Source organism: Calonectris borealis, chromosome 4 (assembly GCF_964195595.1).
Source record: "Calonectris borealis chromosome 4, bCalBor7.hap1.2, whole genome shotgun sequence".
Taxonomy (NCBI): Eukaryota; Metazoa; Chordata; class Aves; order Procellariiformes; family Procellariidae; genus Calonectris; species Calonectris borealis.
In genome coordinates, this window is record NC_134315.1 from 35,887,954 (window position 1) to 35,908,511 (window position 20,558).

The 20,558-nt window shown below is 43.3% G+C and overlaps 1 protein-coding gene across 1 annotated transcript in view; it reads left to right on the top strand.

The window, feature by feature from the left end:
* Positions 1-2,766: 2,766 nt before the first annotated feature.
* FAT1 (FAT atypical cadherin 1) overlaps positions 2,767-20,558 on the top strand; it is a 111,477-nt gene continuing 93,685 nt past the window's right edge. The window contains exons 1-2 of the mRNA XM_075149213.1: positions 2,767-2,848; positions 11,122-14,410. Of these exons, the coding sequence (XP_075005314.1) occupies positions 11,143-14,410 (3,268 nt within the window). The 5' untranslated portion in view covers positions 2,767-2,848; positions 11,122-11,142. The remainder of the gene's footprint in view (positions 2,849-11,121; positions 14,411-20,558) is intronic.

The following is a 20,558-nucleotide window of genomic DNA, read 5'->3' on the forward strand; positions in this document are numbered from 1 at the left end:
TGACAGTCAACAGTGATTATAACGGCTTTATTGACATTTCCAAGAACAAAAATCAAAGGGCAGAGAAAACATGAAATGAAAATGGAATATCCAGTAACTATCAGAATGACTTTGTCAATATTATTCACGATGTTAGAAACCTGTTTTAGAAGGTAAAATGATATATATCAAGAAGAGTTATGAATACACTTGCCTGGACATCTTGGCTCCAACACTTTATCTGAAGTGCTAAGCACCATTACCCACCGTTGGAGAGTGACGGCATATCCCTTTATTCTTCATCTAAAGTACTTACTGTCAGCATAGCATGTGTACAGCAGGAAATCCAAATCAGAAGCCCCTAGTTTTTGGTTATCTTTACCAGCTACTTTTGAGAGATGCTCCTCTCCCATTTACAGGAGGTTAGTGCAATTCACCACCACTGCACTTCTCCAGGCATTGAGAATTAAAGTTTAGACAAAAGTTTAAACAATCTGCTGCTCTGGCCTTTCATTACTTAATTCAGCAATCAACCGCAATATGGCCATGAATCTGAAAGGTAGCAAATTTTGTACTCCAAAATTATGAAATATTTGCAACTGTACTGAGTAGAAGTGTGGTTTACATTTGTTTCTAGCCCTTAACTATAATTTCTTTAATGTGTTCCCCTTTTAGCTCTTTTCTGGAATGCTATTTTCAATGCAGTTTACTTTATGAAGATCACTTTGAAGCAGTTTTCACAGAAGGAAAGATCATTTGGCCCAGTGGCACTTGCATAAGGACTTAATAGAATTCCATTTCGGGACTTCAGAAAGTAACTCTGAGATGCTAAGTAAATCAATCAGCTGTGTCTGTTGTGGAAACTACAAGGCCAGAGACTTTTGACATTAAACTTTCCAGACAGGTTCATTCAAAGTGATCATTCCCAGGCTGAATTGGCTTGTATGCACTATTTGGAAATGTACTTAGTATTTATATACTGCAGTTTGTATCTGCTCTTCCTAACACAGAATGTGCTGCACACTCACCTGGCTGAGAGATTTTAGCGGTGTATCTCATAGGAAATAATGAACCAATGTCTTCAGAAGTCAATTTGTTTTTTGGAAGAAGGCTACGACTTTAAGGTCCTTAGGGATAAATGGCGTCATAAAAGAATATTTTATCTTCTGAGAATCTCAGAGTGCTTTGCAAATTTACTGTTACATTGTCTCTCTCAGGTAAATAACTTTTAAAGCAGTTTCTGTAGTTTTCCCAAAATTTTATAAAACCCACTATTCAGGAACTACTGAGGCCCCTGCTTTCAGCTGATTCCTGCCTCTTAGCAGTGCCACCTCTCCTGGACTTTGTTGGGGGTTGCTTTGAATGAGGGAGAACCACAGTATAAATATGCCTTGCTTGGTTATGCTTTATTATTTCTGAGAAGGAGCTGCCATTTTGCTTTTTGGGGGGGAGGGGGGTGGAAACCCTTTGCTGTGCCTTGAAAAATACAGCTCCCCTGAAGAAAAGAAAAAGGAAAGGAAGAAAAAAGAAAAAGAAGAAGAAGAGGAAGAAGAAGAAAAAGAAAAAAGAAAAAAAAGGAAAAAGAAAATAAGAAAAAAGAAAGAAAAGAAAGAAAGAAGAAAGAAAGAAGAAAGAAAGAAAAAAGAAAGAAAAAAGAAAGGAAAAAAAGAAAAAAGAAAGAAAGAAGAAGAAAGAAAAAAGAAAGAAAAAAGAAAGAAAAAAGAAAGAAAAAAGAAAAGAGAAAAGAGAAAAGAAAAAAGAAAAAAAAGAAAAAGAAAAAAGGAAAAAAGGAAATAAGAAAAAAAGAAAAAAGAAAAAAGAAGAAAAAAGAAAAAGAAAACAAGAAACAGAGAAAAAGGAGGAGAGAGGAGAGGAGAGGAGAGGAGAGGAGAGGAGAGGAGAGGAGAGGAGAGGAGAGGAGAGGAGAGGAGAGCTCAGCCCACTTGGAGTCACCCGGTTATTTTAGGGGCTGTGCCCCGCCGAGGAGGAGCGGTGCGGCGCTGCCGCGGGGCGCCCGCAGCCGTGCGGCGGGGGAAGCGGCGTCCCGCCGAGCGGAGCGGCGCTGCGGCGGCGGAGCCAGCGCGGCCCCTAACCGGCGGCGGCCGCGGAAGGTCGCGGCGGAAGGGGGCCGGGGCGGCGGGGGGGCGCAGGGCCACTCGCCTCACCTGCGGGCGAGCGGCCGCGGCCCAGGTGCGCGGCAGCGGCCCCGCGCGGAGCCGTGGCGGCGCGGAGAGTGCGCGCTGCTGCTGCTGCCGCCGCCGCGCTCCGCTGCAGCAGTGAGGAGAGGGAGGGGGTGGTGCTGCCGGGAGCAGGGCCCGTGGGGGACGGACGGAGTGCGAAAGAAGACAGAGGGAGAGGGAGGGAGAGAAGGAGGGAGGGAGGCGGGGGAAGAAGGGAGGGAGGGAGGGAGGGAGGGAATCGGCGATCCGGCGCAGCTTCCCCACTCTCACTCTCTCCGCTGCTGCAACTCCTCAACTCTGCTCGTTCTTTGCCTGGACATGTCTTAAAAAGTTGGATCTGTCCCTCCTTTCCGTCTTCTTTTTTTTTTTCTTTTTTCTTTTTTTTTTTTCCTTCTCCCCCTCTTCCCGTCTATTTTTCCTTCCCACCCTCGTTCAAGTTTAAAGCAGCGGATGGGTCGGAGCCGACATGCCGCGCTGTGGCGATGGGGACGGGCGCCGCGCTTGCTTCGCGCCGGGGCCGCGCTGAGCGCCGGGGCGGCGGCGGAGTTCACGCTCTAGAGGTGTGTGGGCACCGGGGCATTGCTCGCCTCTTCTCAAAAGGAGAAAAAAGAAAGGGGGGGAGGAACCGTGCGGGGATGAACTGAGCTGGAGCGGACTTTGGGAGAAGAGCGCCGAGTCCAGCTGGTCTGGTGAGTTCTTTGTTTAATGAGTTAGTTATCAGCAGGGTGCTTAGAAAGATGATTTCCATAGGAGTTTTGGTGCTCTAGTTCGTTGCGTTACTGAAAATACTCAGGTTTTCCCTTCAACCCGTAGTTTATAACTGTGTAGTACATGTATGTTTCTGTATATATCAGTATCTATCTATATATGTATGCACACCGACTTTGTCCACAGCTATGCGTGCCGCGGGCTGAGGGCACCCCCAGCTGTACCGCCACCTTCACGGAGAGAGCGGCACGCAGGTTTCCCCACCCAACCCCCTGCGGCCGGAGCCGGGCTCGGCACCGCGGGCTACCGGCTCCGCTCTGCTGGGCCGATCCCGGCCGGGCCGGCCGCCGGCGCCGTGCCCGGCCGCCCGTGCGCTGTGGCGCGGCGCCCCCTGCCCGGCCGCCGCGGAACTGCGCCCCCGCCGCCGCCGCCGCCGCCGCGGGGCGGCCGGTGCCCGGACCGGGGGCTACCCGGGCGGCCCCGGGAGGTGGCGCGGGCGCTGCACGGCGGAGCCTGCCGGCGGCGGGCTGGTGAACCCGAGAGCCGGCGCTTTCTGAAGGGGTCGGTTTCTTCTGATCTGCAGCCCCGGGCGCGCGAGGCTTTGGCTATAGAGGGGCCCCCTGCGCAGCTGGCTTTATTTATTTGTGTGGCTAATAAAAGACGTGGCGGGGCTAATGCGCAGTAAACGCGCCCCCGCCGGCTTCTCCCGCCCGCAGCCCGGCTTCGCCGTGCGCCCGCTGGGTCGGGATTCCCCAGGCAAACGTTTGATCGTTATTAAGCGTGATCGCTTATTAATGAGCGGGGAATCCTCCCAGGACTATTTCGGAGTATTAACCTTTAAGGTTGGGCTGGCTGACAGACATCCCTTCAGCAGGACTCCTGCAGGGCGCTTCCCCGCTTGAGGTAGCCCGTACCCCCTCCCCGGGCCGCGGCGCTCCCCCGGCTGTCTCCGGTCCCGCAGCTTTTCCCGGCGCCGGGGCACGGCGCTACTCCTTAAAACGGTGACGGGGAGCCGCGGTAGCCGCCAGTCGGTCTTGGCCTCTGCTGGGAGACCTCCCTCCGCACGGCCGGTAAGCGGCGGCTCGCCCAGCCCAGCCAAGGGCCCAAGGCTGGGCGGCGCGAGGCCAAAGCCGCCGGCGCAGCCCGGGGGCGGCGGCCCGGCCGGCCCCCCGCCCGCCGCACGGGGGAAGAGGGAGCGGCGGCCGAGGCGCTGCGGTCTGGCAGGGCGGTCCTCGCTGCCACCGGCGCGAGTGGGGACCGCGGGGCTTGCCCCGGGTACCCGCTGCTGCTCGGACGGCAGAGCCCCGCCAGCGGGGACCGCCTGTTCCCGTGGGGTCCGACGGTCTCCCTCGCCATCCCTGTAAGAGACTCCCCGACAGCAGCTTTCTGAAGTTTCTGACTGGCCTCCCCCAGGGAGGACTTCGACACAGGCGATGCCGCCCGCGTCCCCGGGTCGGCACCCCCCTCCCTGCCGCCCTGGCCGGGCTGGAGCGGGGCGAGCGCGGCGGAATTTGGCGGGTACCCCCACCCCGGCCCCCCTGGCGTCCCCGTGAGCGCCGGGCCACCGGGAGGAACAGCTTGTGCTGTGGTTCGCCCTCCCCCCGCTCCCCCTCTCCGCGTTTCGTCCTTCCCCGGTGGGGCCGGGCCCTGGGCGGGGAGGCGGGCCGGGGTGCGGGGGCTGCCGCCGCGCCCGCGCCCGCGGAGCGCCCCAGAAACGAGTTCCGGAGGGGCGGCCGTCCAGCGCCGCGGAGGAATACGGCGGCGGGGGGCGCCTCGGTGCGAGGGAGCGGAGGGGCAGCGGAGAGGCGCGCGGGAGGCCGGGGAAGAAAGGGGGAGCGGCGCGGCGGGCACCGTGCGGGGCTGGCCCCGGCCCGCGCCCCCGCCCCGCAGGCAGTGAGCCACGGAGAGGTGAGGTGAGGGGCGGCCGGGCCGGGCCGGGCGAGTTGGGAGAAGTTTTGGTGGCGGGGGAGGGCGGGCAGCGGCGGCGCGGGGAGGGGGCGGTCGGGCGGCGAGGGCCCCCTCGGGAAGTTGCGGCGCTGAGGCGAAGCCGGGAGCGCGGCGAGGCCGCCCGGAGGCGCTGGGCGAGCGGTCGCCTCGTGCTGCGGGGGCCCGCGGGAAGGGACTGCGGGGTGGCGCCGGCCCCCTCCCCCCTATCCCCGGCCCGCCCGCGGCGCCGGGCCGGGCTGGCCGCCGGGCGTCATGGGCCCTGGCGCCCCGCTGCCCCCCCCACCCCCACCCCGCGGCTGGCGGCGGCCGGCGGAGCCGGAGCCGCGGGCGCGCTCCACGGGGAGGCGGCAGGGGTTTAGGCGGCAGGTTGCTCGTAAGTTGGGTCGAGGAAGAGGAGTGGCGGCGGTACTTCCCCCTGGAGGCAAGGTGTCTTCGGATGCCTCTGATGGGCCGCCGCAAACTTAGTTCCCTGGTAAGCCGGCAGGGGCGGTTCGCGGACAGCAAGTACCTTGGGGTGACTTTCTTCCTTTGTTTGCGCTTCGACACCGTGTCCCTCGTCGCGTTACTCGCCGGATTCCTCCGGAAGATAAAGGGCAGGGTCCGCAGGGACGCGGCGTTCAGCAGCGGCTCTCTCGGAGATCCCGGCTGAACGCATCAGCCGGCTTCTGCTGCTTTTTTTCTTCCTCTTTACGGCAGTTGAAACAAAACAAAGCTTTGTTTGAAGGGTACACTTTTTAATCTCTTGGTGTCAGCAAGTGACAGTGTGTCTTACCGCTGATAGTATCCCCCCGTTGATAAACTTTTTTTTGGAAACGCATTAACAAATTAAAAAATGCTGCCTTCTAACAGCAGGTTTTCCTGCGGTTTAAACTACTTGCGTGCAAGTTGTTCCTAGGCAGTTCCATGGGAAATATTACCTGTATTCTTTCACCACCTCTGCTGTTTTTCTGCAAAAGAAAAGAATAGATGTGTATTTTCTATTTACCTGTCTAACCATGCGGAAATTTTCAGCTATTTAGTGAGTAAAATACCTTTAACGCTGAAAACTATTTCACTTTAAAGTTTTTTTTGTTCTCTGTGAAATCCTGAAATCTCACTTTTAGGAGACTGGAAGGCGAGCTTTAGTAGTCGTACCAGTAGTATAGTCTCCTGGGTTTTATAACTTGGCATGCAAAAGAACTTTATATGGCTAAGTTATCACTGCTATCAGTGCAAGTAAGCAAACATAAAATCCCTTTATACCCCCAAAGATTTATGTCTTTTAATTTTTTTAAGTTTAAAACTGAGTTCAAGCTCAGTAAAACTATTTTTATCATCACAAACTTTAAGGTGCCATGTTAAATTTCGATCAAACTCTTTCATTCACAGAGATTGGAGGTTGCTTTTTCTTGCACAACTGGTGAGTTCAGCATTAGATACACTAGTAAGTAACTGCCATACAGGTAAATAGTCAAAATTCTCTGCGTGAAACTTTATTTCACTCCTGGTTCGGAATCTTTGCGTGCTGTTTGAATACAGCTGCTGCATTTTCCTTTTAACGGCAAAGATCTCGAATGCATAAATCACAGTATCTCATGAGATTAACTCATGATGTGGAGAATACAAGCATAAAACTTACTGGAGTTTAGGCACAAGTTAAAACTGTTATGTTAATCTCTGCAACAATGTACATTTTTTGAATAACTTACCAGCTTTACTAAAGTAACATTGCCATATGCTTTCATCGTGTGTTTAATTTTCTGGATACCAAAACAGCCGGACACCTTCCCTCCCAGAAAAGCAAAAGACACTGTTAAGTTTTTTGATTGGAAACGTAAGCGTGTTGAAACAGCTAAACCGGATTTTTTTTTTTTTCCAATCAGACTACATAAATAATTGCTTTTAAACAATTGAAAGAGCAGATGTAACTACAGATGCTACAGCCCACAAAGCCACACGATCTCTCATAGACTTCTACAATAGGAACCCTCTCATGACAGTTTAGTTACTGCAGTAATAACTTTTCACAGTGCATTTGTGTCAAACAGCATCAGTTGCATATGCTGATCAAAACTGACCTTGAAATAGGTGATGTTTTGATTGATAGAGACATTTTAGTGTTAATAACTTAACATTACAAATCAAAGAGGCTGATGCACATGTCGGGGGAATCCCCACTACAATTGTTAAAAGTTAGTGAAAGATTTCAGTAGACAAGCATTGTAGAAACAGCACTAGAGAACCTCTTTTAGTCTTCAGAATGCTCTCTGATGTTTCCCTAGAGCAGTATAACAGGCCATGCTCACAGAGTCTCGTTCTGCTAATGTAAACGATGTAGCTTAGTCTTACAGTAGGTCCTTCTGGACTGAACTGGCAGATCTTGTGTGTGGAAAAGGGATAGCAATGGGACTAAGACTCTTTGCGGCTTGGGCTAGGTGGCCTGATTTAGGTTCTTTTTCTACCTACGACTTATTTGATTGCTGGGAGAGTAAATGTCTCAATGTATGCTCCCTATTGATACATTATGTAGAAGATAGGCTTGTTTTGTCTGTTTTTTTCTTGGCTTGCTTGGCATTGAGATTGCCATTTACTAAATTCTGTATTTTATGCTTAAAACTTTGAAATCTCGAACTATAAACTTTGAAATCTATATACTGTAAACATACTGCTAAGAGAAAGTCTTTTATGTGACTGCTATCTTATCCAAATCATCTTCAATTTTAAGTTATCAATTTGAAGTCTGCTAGCCCCAAAATTTTGCTTCTTATACGTTTAATGTGAAGATAGTTCATATTTCTATTAGTATTTTTTCCCATATACAAATTATGTTAATGGTGTTGATGTGTTAATAATTTTGTGAACATTGTAACTAAGTAGTAAAACTATCTTATGTATCCCAGTGCTGAATATGCATATAAATAAAAATGATCTGAATATGCATATAAATAAAAATTTGCAAATAGGAAATCAAAGTTTGTTTGCAAGTAGCTTTTCAGAATAAATACGGTGTGCACTTCCTATAAAACTAGGGCTATGATGTCTTGTTAAGCAAACGGTTGCCTTATGTGTTGAAAACGGATGCAGAAAATCCTAAACTGGTCATATTCCAAAGATAATAAAAAATTTAGGAGTTCAAAGTGTAGCCTTTAGCTAAAATGTTTCTGAAATTCAGTCATTCTGGCTCACTGTAATGAGCCATCTGAGTTTATATCTAACACATTATCACTTTATCTTAACACTTTCATACTTTCCCCTAGTAGTTAACTGTCTTTACAACTGGCATTGTTTAACACTTAGATGTTTATCAAGATTATATTATGTTGATTTTTGGATAATCCTGGATCAACATTTTTTAGTTTCCAGTAGCTCTGTAAATTATGACAAGATGGAAGAAGTGTCATGTAACAGAAATGACTAACTTGTTTTTATCTCACATGGTTAACTGTTCAGTTGAGAGATGCTCTTAAGCTCTCGATTGTGACTCAGCAAACGTTAGAAGTTGCTGCTGAGGAATGGATTACTTACTGGTAGTTGCGTCATCGTGTGTAATAGGCTGCCTGTTGCCAGTTCTGAGCGGACTCCACTTGAAATTATTACAGAAAAGCAGCAAAAAGTGCTTAAGGTATTATGGCACAGAAAAATATTTATGGTAATGGTAAAGCACACATGTGTTCGACTTCAAATTTTAATGAGGAGTTTGGGTATCTTAATGCAGTCTAATGCATCATGTATCTATCTAATGTGCCTGAGATGTGAGGAGCAAATGGTAAAAGATACAGACAGGTACAATGTTTTACATAATAAATACACCACTTCAGACAGCTTGTTGCCAAACATAAGTGTAGGCAGTGAGTTACGGGATGCCATAGCGGAGGTCAAGCTGGATTTTGGACTTCAGCGTAAATTTAAAAAAAAAAAGAAAACCCCACAACAAACCCTAGTGTAACTGAGGAAGAAAAGAGGGAAAGACCTGATCAGATCAGCATAAGATCTGCTCATTAAGTAGTTTTTGATAATAGACAGCTTCCAAAATTCCAGCAAGATGGAGTAAAAGAACCTGTTTCTGTTGATTACTTTAAAATGATGTAACAATTTCTTAACACCTCCTTTAGGACAGTCTAATGGCATCTTAAACTGCTTGGAGTTTTGGAAGTATTGATATCAGTTATTTATTGCAGGGTTTTGGTTGGTTTTTGGGTTTTTGTTTGGGGTGGGTTTTCTTTTTTTGATGAAAATGTTCATTTACTTGGCAGTATGTTAGGGGGATGAAGCCCTGGAGACCCAAGTGTCTGTTTATTCCCAGGACAAATCATAGCTTGGGAAGAAGAGCAGATAGGGGAGGAATAATATTGTTAACCCATTGAAATGGTGGCTGTTCCAACCTCATGCTCATTTGCCTTTCCTTCATCTAGCTTTAAGACCTTGTAACTAGTGGTTTCAGCTAGTGACATACTTTTAAAAGCTCATTTACTTTTTATTGTTTGCTCATTCACTTTTTATTGTTTGCTATGGTTATAGCTTTAATCGTGTAACTTAATTGCTAGATTTGGAAGACAGATGCACTTTTTTTTTTCCCCCCTTCTTCCGAAAAGGTACTAGCTAAGTTTTCATTACTCCTCTCTAATATTTCCTATAGTCTGTGTGGATCTGAGTCTTAAATTCTTCTCTTCTCAAAATCATTGACTTACTAATGGCTGTGACTGCATTAGCTTCTTCTGAGGTTTTGGAGTGAACTGTTGACACAAGTAGATTAATTTGCTCTAATGCTTTCTAGTGGGCAGAGGCAGTCCATGGAATCTCAGCCAATGTGATCTTTCGTGTATCTATCTGAGCAGATAGGAATTAGGGGAGAGAGAAATAACAGTAAGAGAAAATGTGAGTGGAGGAAAGACACATATCACAACATAATGTGATACATTCTGAGGTGAGACGAACAGAACTAGTGTGAGGATAGGCACTGAGGAGAGGCTGACAGGCTGACAGCCAAAGATAGAGTGGGGCCAAACTAGGGCTAAAAGGTGGGAGAGAAGGTCAGGGAGAATGAAGGAAGAGTACAGTTAGGAATTAGTACGGTTAGGAATGAGTATGAGTTGTATAACAGGCTGGCCAGGGAAGAAGATGCTGAAGGAGAGGTAAGGGAAAAATACTTGGGATGTATAGGGAAAGGTGAAAGAAAAGAATGTGTACTACTTACTCAAAGTAATCAAGTCAAAGCTAGATTGCTTTCTACTTGCTGGAAAGAAACTTTTCCCCCAAGATTTTGTTGAAAGCTTGGGCTTGTTGAGGAAGCTTTCTGAAGCTTTGATTTGTTATCTTGCGAGACTTTAGGGAGTAAAGACTGTTGCTATAAACCCAGGTGAAGAGAGTGGTCCCAAAGGTCTTGTTCCTGAGGTTTCTGCCTTTCTTCCTACTGCAGTCTTGCCTGGATTTAGGCATTGGAAATGATACACTGACTTCTTCAAAAGGGAAGGCCAGTGAGGGTGTGTCTCCATGTCTGTCTTGCTGTTCCAGGCTTTTTCCCTGTCATTTCTGGAGTGTGTTTGAGAAACGTGTCTTAATAGTTTCTCCAGTAATTTTGATAGATTCTTGTTCTCATACCTCTTGGTACTAATTTGTTTCAGATCTGCTCTGAGAGGAGAATAAAGGAATATGTCTCATTCTTCATTGGTTTTACAACTTAGTGATGCTTGATAAAAATGTTTTTTATGATATGCACTGCTATCCACTACTCTTGTAAGGGTACTCAGAGCTGGAGAGACTACAATATGTACAGAAGTATTCTCTGTTTGTAATTTTTATAATTCTTGGAACAGGTACTTTTAGGATACTTTGAAGAATTCATGGTAATTTCAAGCCAACTCTTGCAGTTTACTTCCATATCATCAGATGTCAACCATTTTACAATCTAAGTGAAATGAGGAAGAAGAACTTTCTATCAGAAGACAGTGTCACATATGAAGTAGAGGAATGGAATGAATGTTCACTACTTCAGATTAATTCAGATCTAGTTTGCTCACTTATAGGAGACAGCACTGGCATATTTCTTCTAACGTGTTGTTTCATGGAGTTGTTCATCTGAAGTTAACTCTGTGTGTTCGCCTTGTGTCATGGTAGTAATTTCTAGACTTTTGGATTCTTGGCATTTTTTAGGAGTTCTAATTTATCTGCTTTTCTGTTACTGTAAATAATGAAACTTTCTGCAAAAAAGGATATAACCTAGGTGTCTAACTTACAGTGTTCTTTCAAGCATGAATTCTAAACTAAACATCAAGGTGATTTGAATAGTATTTGAACAGTCATGAGTTTTAACACATCTCTCTTGTTTCAGGGTTTCTTTGTAATTGCTGCCATGGGAAGATACTTGACTATGATGTTGCTGCTGATGCTGCTGGTGCAGCATTTCGGAAACTGTGAAGGAAATCCAAGGCCACATCATGCTCCACCAATGCAATTTACACAAGTACAGTATAATGCCACTGTGTATGAGAATTCTGCAGCCAAGACTTATGTTGGGCATCCAGTGAAAATGGGTATTTACCTTACAAATCCATTATGGGACCTAAGATACAAGATTATTTCTGGTGACAATGAGAACTTGTTCAAAGCTGAAGAATATGTTCTTGGAAACTTTTGCTTTTTGAGGATACGGACCAAGGGAGGAAACACAGCTATCCTTAACAGAGAGGTAAAAGACCATTATATGCTGACTGTTAAGGCAGTTGAAAAAAATTCAAATGCTGAAACACGCACGAAGGTCAGGATACAGGTACTGGATACAAATGACTTGCGGCCTTTGTTTTCTCCAACATCTTACAGTGTTTCTTTGCCTGAAAACACAGCAATAAGGACCAGCATCGCAAGAGTCAGTGCAACAGATGCAGATATAGGAACAAATGGAGAGTTCTACTATAGCTTTAAAGAAAGAACGGATGTGTTTGCTATACATCCAACTAGTGGAGTGATAGTTCTAACTGGTAGACTTGACTACTCGGACACTAAGCGTTATGAGATGGAAATTCTTGCAGTGGACCGTGGACTGAAGCTGTATGGTAGCAGTGGCATAAGCAGTATGGCAAAACTAACTGTTCACGTAGAGCAAGCAAACGAATATGCCCCTGTTATTACAGCTGTTACATTGACTCCATCAGAATTGGACAAAGATCCAACTTATGCAATTGTAACTGTAGAGGACAATGATCAGGGTTCAAATGGGGAAGTAGCATCATTAAATATTGTTGCGGGTGATCCGCTTCAACAGTTCAAAACAGTGAGGTCTGTTCCAGGAGGTAAAGAATACAGAATAAAAGCCATTGGTCACATCGATTGGGAGAGCCACCCTTTTGGATACAACCTTACCCTTCAAGCGAAAGATAAAGGAGATCCCCCACAGTTTTCTTCTGTAAAAGTTGTTCATGTGACATCACCACAATTTAAGTCTGGTCCTGTCAGATTTGAAAAAGAGATATACAGAGCTGAAATAAGTGAATTTGCCCCTCCAAACACACCTGTGATAATGGTGAAAGCTCTGCCTAGTTACCCACATTTAAAATATGTATTTAAAAATACAGCCGGCAAAGTAAAATTCAATTTAAACACTCACACTGGTCTTATTACCACTTTAGAACCCATAAAAGCACAACATGCATCGCATTTTGAACTTGAAGTTGTGACAAGTGACAGAAGAGCTTCTGCAAAAGTACTAATTAAAGTACTAGGCATGAATAGCAATCCTCCTGAATTTACTCAGACATCCTATAAAGCCTCCTTCGATGAGAACGTGCCAATAGGTACGAATGTCATGAGAGTTAGTGCAAAAGACCCTGATGAAGGGGAGAATGGTTATGTGACCTATAGCATTGCAAACCTAAATCCTTTGCCATTTGTGATTAACCATTTCAGTGGTATTATTAGTACCTCAGAAGACTTGGATTATGAATTGATGCCGAGGGTTTACAATTTAAGGATTCGAGCTTCTGATTGGGGTATACCATATCGTCGAGAAGTTGAAGTTCCTGTTACTATTATTTTAAATAACCTCAATGACAATATACCTCTGTTTGAGAAAATAAATTGTGAGGGAACAATCCCCAGGGATCTTGGTGTTGGAGAACAAATAACAACAGTATCTGCTATTGATGCTGATGAGCTCCAGTTGGTGAGATACCAGATTGAATCTGGAAATGAACTGGATTTATTTAGCCTAAATCCAAATTCTGGAGTACTTTCACTCAAACAGTCACTAATAGATGGCCTAGGTGCTAAAATGTCTTTTCACAGTTTGAAAATTACAGCTACAGATGGAGAAAACTTTGCAAAACCGTTGTATATCAACATAACTGTAGCTACTAGTCGCAAACCGGTCAATTTGCAATGTGAAGAAACTGGTGTTGCCAAAATGCTCGCAGAGAAACTCTTACAAGCAAATAAATTGCACAGTCGTGGAGAAGTTGAGGATGTTTTCTTTGACACTCACTCTGTGAATCTGCACGCACCTCAATTTAGAAGTACTCTCCCCAGTAGCATTGAGATAAGAGAAGACCAACCTGTGGGCTCCAGCATAATACTTATGAATGCTACTGATCTTGATACTGGCTTCAATGGAAAGCTGGTGTATGTTATCTCTGGAGGTAATGAAGATAGTAGTTTCATTGTTGATATGGAAAGAGGAATGCTGAAAATTTTATCTCCCCTTGACCGAGAAGTAAAAGATATGTATACTCTGAATATTACTGTCTATGATCTTGGAATACCACAGAAGTCTGCCTGGCACCTCTTAGATATAAAAATTTTGGATGCTAATGACAACCCACCGGAGTTCCTGCAAGACAGCTATTTTGTTGAAGTGAGTGAAAACAAAGAGCCAAACAGTGAAATAATTCAAATTCAAGCTACTGATAAAGATTTGGGGGCTAATGGAGAAGTGAGATACTCTCTTCTTACAGATACAGACAAGTTTACCATTAATGCTGTGACAGGAATTGTGAAAGTTGCAGAAGTTCTTGATCGTGAAGAACAGCATGTGTATTTCTTGAAAATAGAGGCTAGGGACCAACCTACTGAAGAACTTCAATTATTTTCAACAGTTATTTTGAAAGTGTCTGTAGAAGATATTAATGACAATCCTCCTAAGTTTATTCCTTCAAATTATCATGTGAAAATTCGAGAAGATCTTCCCGAGGGAACGATTATTACATGGCTAGAAGCCTATGATCCCGATTTAGGCCAGTCAAGTCAAGTACGATACAGTCTTTTGGACAGTGGAGATGGCACCTTTGATGTTGACAAACTGAGTGGAGCAATACGTATTGTACAAAGACTGGATTATGAAAAGAAACAACTTTATAACTTGACTGTGCGGGCCAAGGACAAAGGAAAACCCATTTCATTATCCTCTACATGTTACGTTGAGGTTGAGGTAGTTGATGTGAATGAAAACTTGCACCCTCCACGGTTCTCTATATTTGCAGATAAAGGCTTTATAAAAGAAGATGCCCCTGTTGGCTCCTCAGTAATGACAGTATCTGCTTATGATGAAGATGCAGGACGAGATGGGGAGATTAGATATTCCATCAGAGATGGATCTGGTATAGGAGTTTTTCGAATAGATGAAGAAAAAGGTAAGGTGGCTTTCTGTTATTTTTGTATTCTAAATAAAATCATATGCCAGCAAAGAGGTAAGAGAAGCTGTGGTGTCACAATTGACATAGATGTTCTTAGGACAAAAAGATGTGTATAGTTCTATGTACCCCTTTACTGAAATTATATGTATACATTTGATAAGTAATTTTCCCCTGTTCTCATTTCTATCCAGCCTACCTAAAGCCCCTTTTAGATCTTAAAATCTCTGCCACCTGGCAAAAATAAGAATACTATTGATATAAAATGAAGGTCTGCCTCATGTGAACACTGTTGTGTTGTGGATAGTGGGGTTGTGAAGCTAAGGCAGCAAACTGCTCTCTGCAGGGATTTTCATGCTTTTTAATCTTAAGTGACATCTCTGTTGCTTCATTTACTGGAGGTCTGCATGGGTGTGATATTGCCATACATGCTGGTTTTGGTAGTTATCTTTTAGAGTTGTTACAGGTGCCCATCTATAAGTTAGTAAGCAGTGCCTTCTTCATGGAAGTTAGTAGTTTCACTTTTAGGTTTTTGGTGCAGACTATTCATTTGTGTATCATTATGCCTTTCTTTTGACATAAGTACATTCAAGTTTACTGTGCATTATAGTATCTTAGAATAAGTATCTAGTTGTCCTACAGAATGAGTTTGCCAATTTATTGTCCAAGTGATAGATAACAGTAATGAGAATGAAAGAGTGAAGAAATATTTTTATTTTGACACCAAGATGTACATGTGTACGTATTTAAGTGTATGTGGACAGGTACGTGTATTTTTGTGACACTACTACTGTGGCAGAATTAGTTGTCTGCATGTGTTGCCTCTTTATTCTTTTGGCATGAGGCTAGTTTGCTTTACTGAAGAATTGATGTGAGTTTAAGTAAGTTCCTTTTAAACTTTGTAAACTTGGCAGAACTTGTGGCAAAAGCAGCTTCTGTTTAATATCTTGTCCAGGACCGGGGCTCTGTATTTTTAAGGCCGGGGAGAGGCATTGTCTATATTCATATCTGGTATCTAGTGTTTGCAGTTCTTCAGGGATGAAAGTAGAGGCATTTGGAGGGGGGGTGAAGAGGGGTTACTTGTTTTTAGTCTTAGTGAACAAATTCCCCTTAAGACACTGGCATGAGGAAGAATGTGTGTATTTGTGTTTGGTGGGTGTGTTTTTCTTTCAAATGTTGATATAAAGGAACTGAGCAAAGAACACGGACTATCTACAAGCTTGACAATGTAGCTTAAATTTTGTCCTGACTTTTTTTTTTTTTTTTCATCAGAATTGTTACAGAAGGCACTCTTTATACTGCACTGCCTGAATATTTGTCGTGTTTTTCAAAATGGACTGGCCTTGATACAGGGAGCAGACTGATAATTAGCCAAGAAAGCACGTTAAAAAATTTGTGAAAGAGGAGATCTGGCAAGCAACTTGGTAACTTTTTCAGCTTGCTAAAGGGCTCCTGACTTTACCCTTGAGCTACATGTGTCTTCCTGCTGTCTTTGAAAGCATCATACTTCCAGTTGAAAGATGGATAAACTGGATTTAGGAAGCTATTTAGAGTCAATGCTTAACTATTCGGTGGCTAAGAGGAATCCTTTTGTGCCTTGTTTCTTATGAGTCAAGGGTAGGAATCAAGGACAACAATCACATTTGCAGAAAGACTAGATGATTGATGATGACAGAAGGATCAAATAGCTAGTTCCATGCATGGAATTTTTGTTGGCTTTCAGATTATCTTTTCCATGTTAATGGGTTTTTTAATTTTACATTTCAAAAGGTAGGAAATTGTATTAGTGTTTGATATTTGTTTCTGGAATTTTCACAAGAGAATTTAATATAACTTTGCCACTAACTTTTGAGTACTTTTTTCTAAGACTTACCTTTATTTTGCATCAGCTGGTTTTCATAGGTTCTGTTTTCTACAGTCCTCCAAACCCTTAGAAGTAAATCTCTTAACAGGGAGCCCTAATGCACCCATATGCCGAAACTCTGGAGTTGCTTTGATTACTTTGTTGCCTAATTGCTCTGAAGACACAGAAAAAAGTACATTAGGGAAGAATTTGGTATTCAGTCATTTTTTAGCTTTCATGTAAGTATTCTTTAGCCTGAAAAGGCAATAATGGCCAGGAAAGGAGGAGAGCAAGATGATAGAAGTCTATAAAATTGCAATAGTTTCTGTATCACCTTCCTCGTACCACTTTCTGGTTTTGCAATGCAAGAAATAGGGCACACACAGTTAACAGGTAACCAACCTAAAAGGAAGTATTTTTCACATGAAGTGTAATAAAGTCATGAAAACTCATTTCCCCAGGAAGTTATAGAGATTGAAAGTATGACTAAAGAAAATAAATGAGATTATTTTGAGGTTTGGCCTCATGCTATCTCCAGCTCATAAATTGTTAACTGGAAGCCAAGTGGGTAAGGGAAGGAGATCAGAGATCATCACTCAATATATAATGGTTCAGAAGTGTAACAGTGCATTGTGACTGTTACTGTTCCGAGATAAAATTAAAATTACATAATAAATGGAGACTCTGGGTGTATTATAACAGTATGAGCGGAAGAAGTGTTAAAACAAGATTTCTGTGCAGTGAATTTATACAACAAAGCAATTTGTTTATCCTTTAGGTATGTGTGTTCAGAAGTTGGAATTTAAGATAGCTTTTTATGTGTGAGCTAGACTGAAGTCTACAAATGGAGATGATCAGCTGGCTATATAAATTGCCTACTAAAGCAGCTGTGAAGTATTTTCCCAAAGAATTTGATAAGGAGTTGAGCAGATTGGGATGTTTTAATAATAGAATGCATTGTGTTGATACAGATCCCAGTGTGCCACAAAAAAACACATGCACCATCTAAATCCCATTAGCACTGAGCAATAAAAGTGAGATAAATCATGTCAATACCATGCTGCTACTGCCATTTAGAAAAGCTCTAAGGAATGATAGGAGCAATTGCTGAAGGAGAACCTAAAGCAGAAGCTATGTGGGACTGAGGCAATACTGAAATCTTTCTCCCTTGTCCCAGTTCCCATCCCTGCAGGCAAGCAGGAAAAAGGAGAATGTCTTCCTGTTTACTTTTTGGTCATAAAATGTAAGAATAGAGCATTTCCATTAAGTATTTACACTCCTCAAAGGTGAAATGAAAGGTGGAAGCTCTAGTATGTAAAAATGATATTAGAAAGAACGCCCAATACTACTTCTAGTTGTATAGGTGAACAAGGCCATTCAGTGTCGCCCACTGGGCTGGACGTGACACTGTCATGGGAGCACCAGCACATGGTGAGCAAGTTTCCACACTGATTTTCAGTTGTAAAAATGAGAACTGTTACTAGTTTTGCTCAGTATTTGTCCTTCTCCAATGATTTTTTGCCAAGCAGACTGCTCCTTTCCTTGAGATACCAGGGCTTCCAGCTTATTACTGAGAGCTGGTTTTTATCTTGTTTCAAGGTTGTCGTCTTTTGGTTTTGGTTTTCTTTCTAGTGCTCAAAATTTAGATAGCTGAGGGAGCCAGCACACTTTGGGAGTGTGGATGCCCTGGGTCATTTAGCCTAAGAAAGGTCTCATTGCAGTCTTGATAGAAGATGGGAACCCATCCTGGAAGCTGCTGTTCAGAAACAAAGGAAGTTTCAAGAGTCACGAATTCCCTGGTGTCTGGTTGTGTCTAACCAGTTGTGCACTGGAGCGGTTGGATTTGCAACCCTTGTACACCCAGATGCAGGATGTTACGTGTAGGCCCTACGCAGTAAGGTTTCCCGATGACAGTTCATTTGAACTATTTCAATAAACCATGGTGAATTTTACAAACACGTTGTTATCAGAAACTTCCCAGCTAGTTCAACTCGCCAGGCTACCAGCAGGCATTTTCTAAACTTCTGCAATTGAGGATATTTCCCAGCACATAACCTAGTTCCAGAATGGTGTTGAGGGTGATGTGGCAGTCTGAACTTCATGCATGATAACCTTATTACTCATGTTTAATCCAGCAATATAGTTATTTGTTTCCAGGAACCTTACTGTTCTTTTAGGAACCTGAGTTTAAGTTATTAGGCCATGAGTGTTACAGAGTAACAGTAATTCTCTTCTAACTATAACAACAAAGTTTAAGGTGATTAAACTAATTTGCTGACTTAAAAAGACATGTGTGACTGCGTTTTATTAGAACAAAGGTCTGTCTAGCCTGATATGCTGTCTCCAGGCGCGTAAGGAAGAATAATAGCAGGGCAGACACATGATACTTGCTTCCAATACTTTCCCAGTCTCTGGTTATTTTCTATTTGGGGAGTTTTTGAGTCAGATGTGGTTTGTAACCTTTAGCGGATTTATCTTTCTTGTGTAGTCTTCCCTTGGAACCATGTAATTTTTAAGTTTAACCTTGCTACCGTGATAAGGAAGGATGATTTGTTTTGGTAAAGAATGTTAAAGGAGCAAGTAAAAAAAATATTAATGGGGGCACGTGGAAGAAAATTAATTTTATTGCACTATCTGTGTGTGTGTAAAATACCATCAATAAAGCTTAACAGCTATGAGACACTATTTTTAATATTACCAGAACCATTTCCAGCTGGGAAGACAGTAATTCATTAAGGAGAATGAATAGGATTTTAACTACGTAAAGCAAAGTACTGAATTATACTCTTAAAAGGTACAGAGCATTGCTAACACATAATAAGCGTGTTAACATTTCTTTGTAGTGTTCTCGTAATTGCTTTAATTAAAATGCAGGATATGATTTACATTTATACGTAAGGGGTAGCCTCAGGTTCTGTTTCTTCAGTGATCTTTGGCTTTTAAGCTTTTCAAATCATTCCACCACTCACTGTTGTTGAGTTTTAATATGAGGACCGGCATTAGCAAAGTTTAAATACTATGATCATCAGTGGAGCAGAACACTTAAGTACCTTTGGATAGCTATTAAACCAGCAGCGTTGTCTAGAACAGAAGCCAACTGGCCTGCATCTATCCTAACAACTCTTGTACGTTTAGGCAGGGTGGCTGCCCCCAGATTGTCTGTTGGGAATGCTATCTGCTGTATTTCGACTCCAAACTGTGCCTTGGTGCGCTTTGGGAGAGTGGTAGCTGGCACAGGCCAAAAGCAATTTAACAACGTAGAGAATCAAGTTCCAATGCCTGGGAATGTTTTCTGTCTGTTTGTTGTACTGTTACAGCCATAAACCACTTGAAGGTGGGGGAGACATTTTTAGTCAAAACCGAGACTAGTATGATTTGGTTTTAACTTAATCGTAGTTTAAGCAGCCTTACAGCTATGGTAAGGTACACACTCTTTCAGTGAATGCTTCATGTTTGAAGCTGCATTTTCCATATACTTTAGTTTGTTACCCCTTTTGTATAAGTCATGAATATAAGCACCAGGATATACAAGAACTTAGTTTCCCTCAGTTTAAATTAAAAAAAAAAAAAAAAACCCACACCAAGAAACCAAAAAGTTCCTAATAATTTCCATTTTTCTACTATACATATTCCAAACATGCTGCTGTCAAAGCCATATGGTGACCGTGTGCTGTGTTTATTCTGAGTCCTTTCAGATTTGTCAGACAGGTTATAGGTCACTGAAAACTGTTAACAGAAAAAACGTTGAACAAATCTTTTTGTAAGAAAGCTGTTAAGCATCAAACTAAAAATTGTAATAGATTAGGTGATGTTGATAGTCAGGAAAGAATATTCCTGATGGGTTTGATATGATAGGCCATGAGGAGGAGATGCTCTAAGATTTAGTCAAGTTGTGACAATGACATTTCCTGCTTAGCTTCTGTCCACAGATGCAGTCTTACTGGCACATAGGTCTTGGCATTAAAATTCCTTATGTGAGTATTTTGACCAGTTAAAAATGAGGAGTAAATGGGAAGAAATGGGAAATGAGGGTCTTCTCATAGTGTTTTCTTTTTGCAAAGCGCAGTAATTCTTCCCACTGTTTTTGAAGAGAGAGCTGGATTAGGAGATGCTCTGTTTCTGTAGAATACTAAGTGGTTGCAGCTTTTTGTGCAATAATTTTTTACCCTAGCTAGTTCAGGTACAGACATGAGTGAAGCTCAGAGCACAGACTAATCTCCCACGTATCTAACTAGCTTTTCAGGCAAGTTTTTTCCACCCTACACTGAATTCTGTACTAACACATTACATTGTACTAAAGTTAAT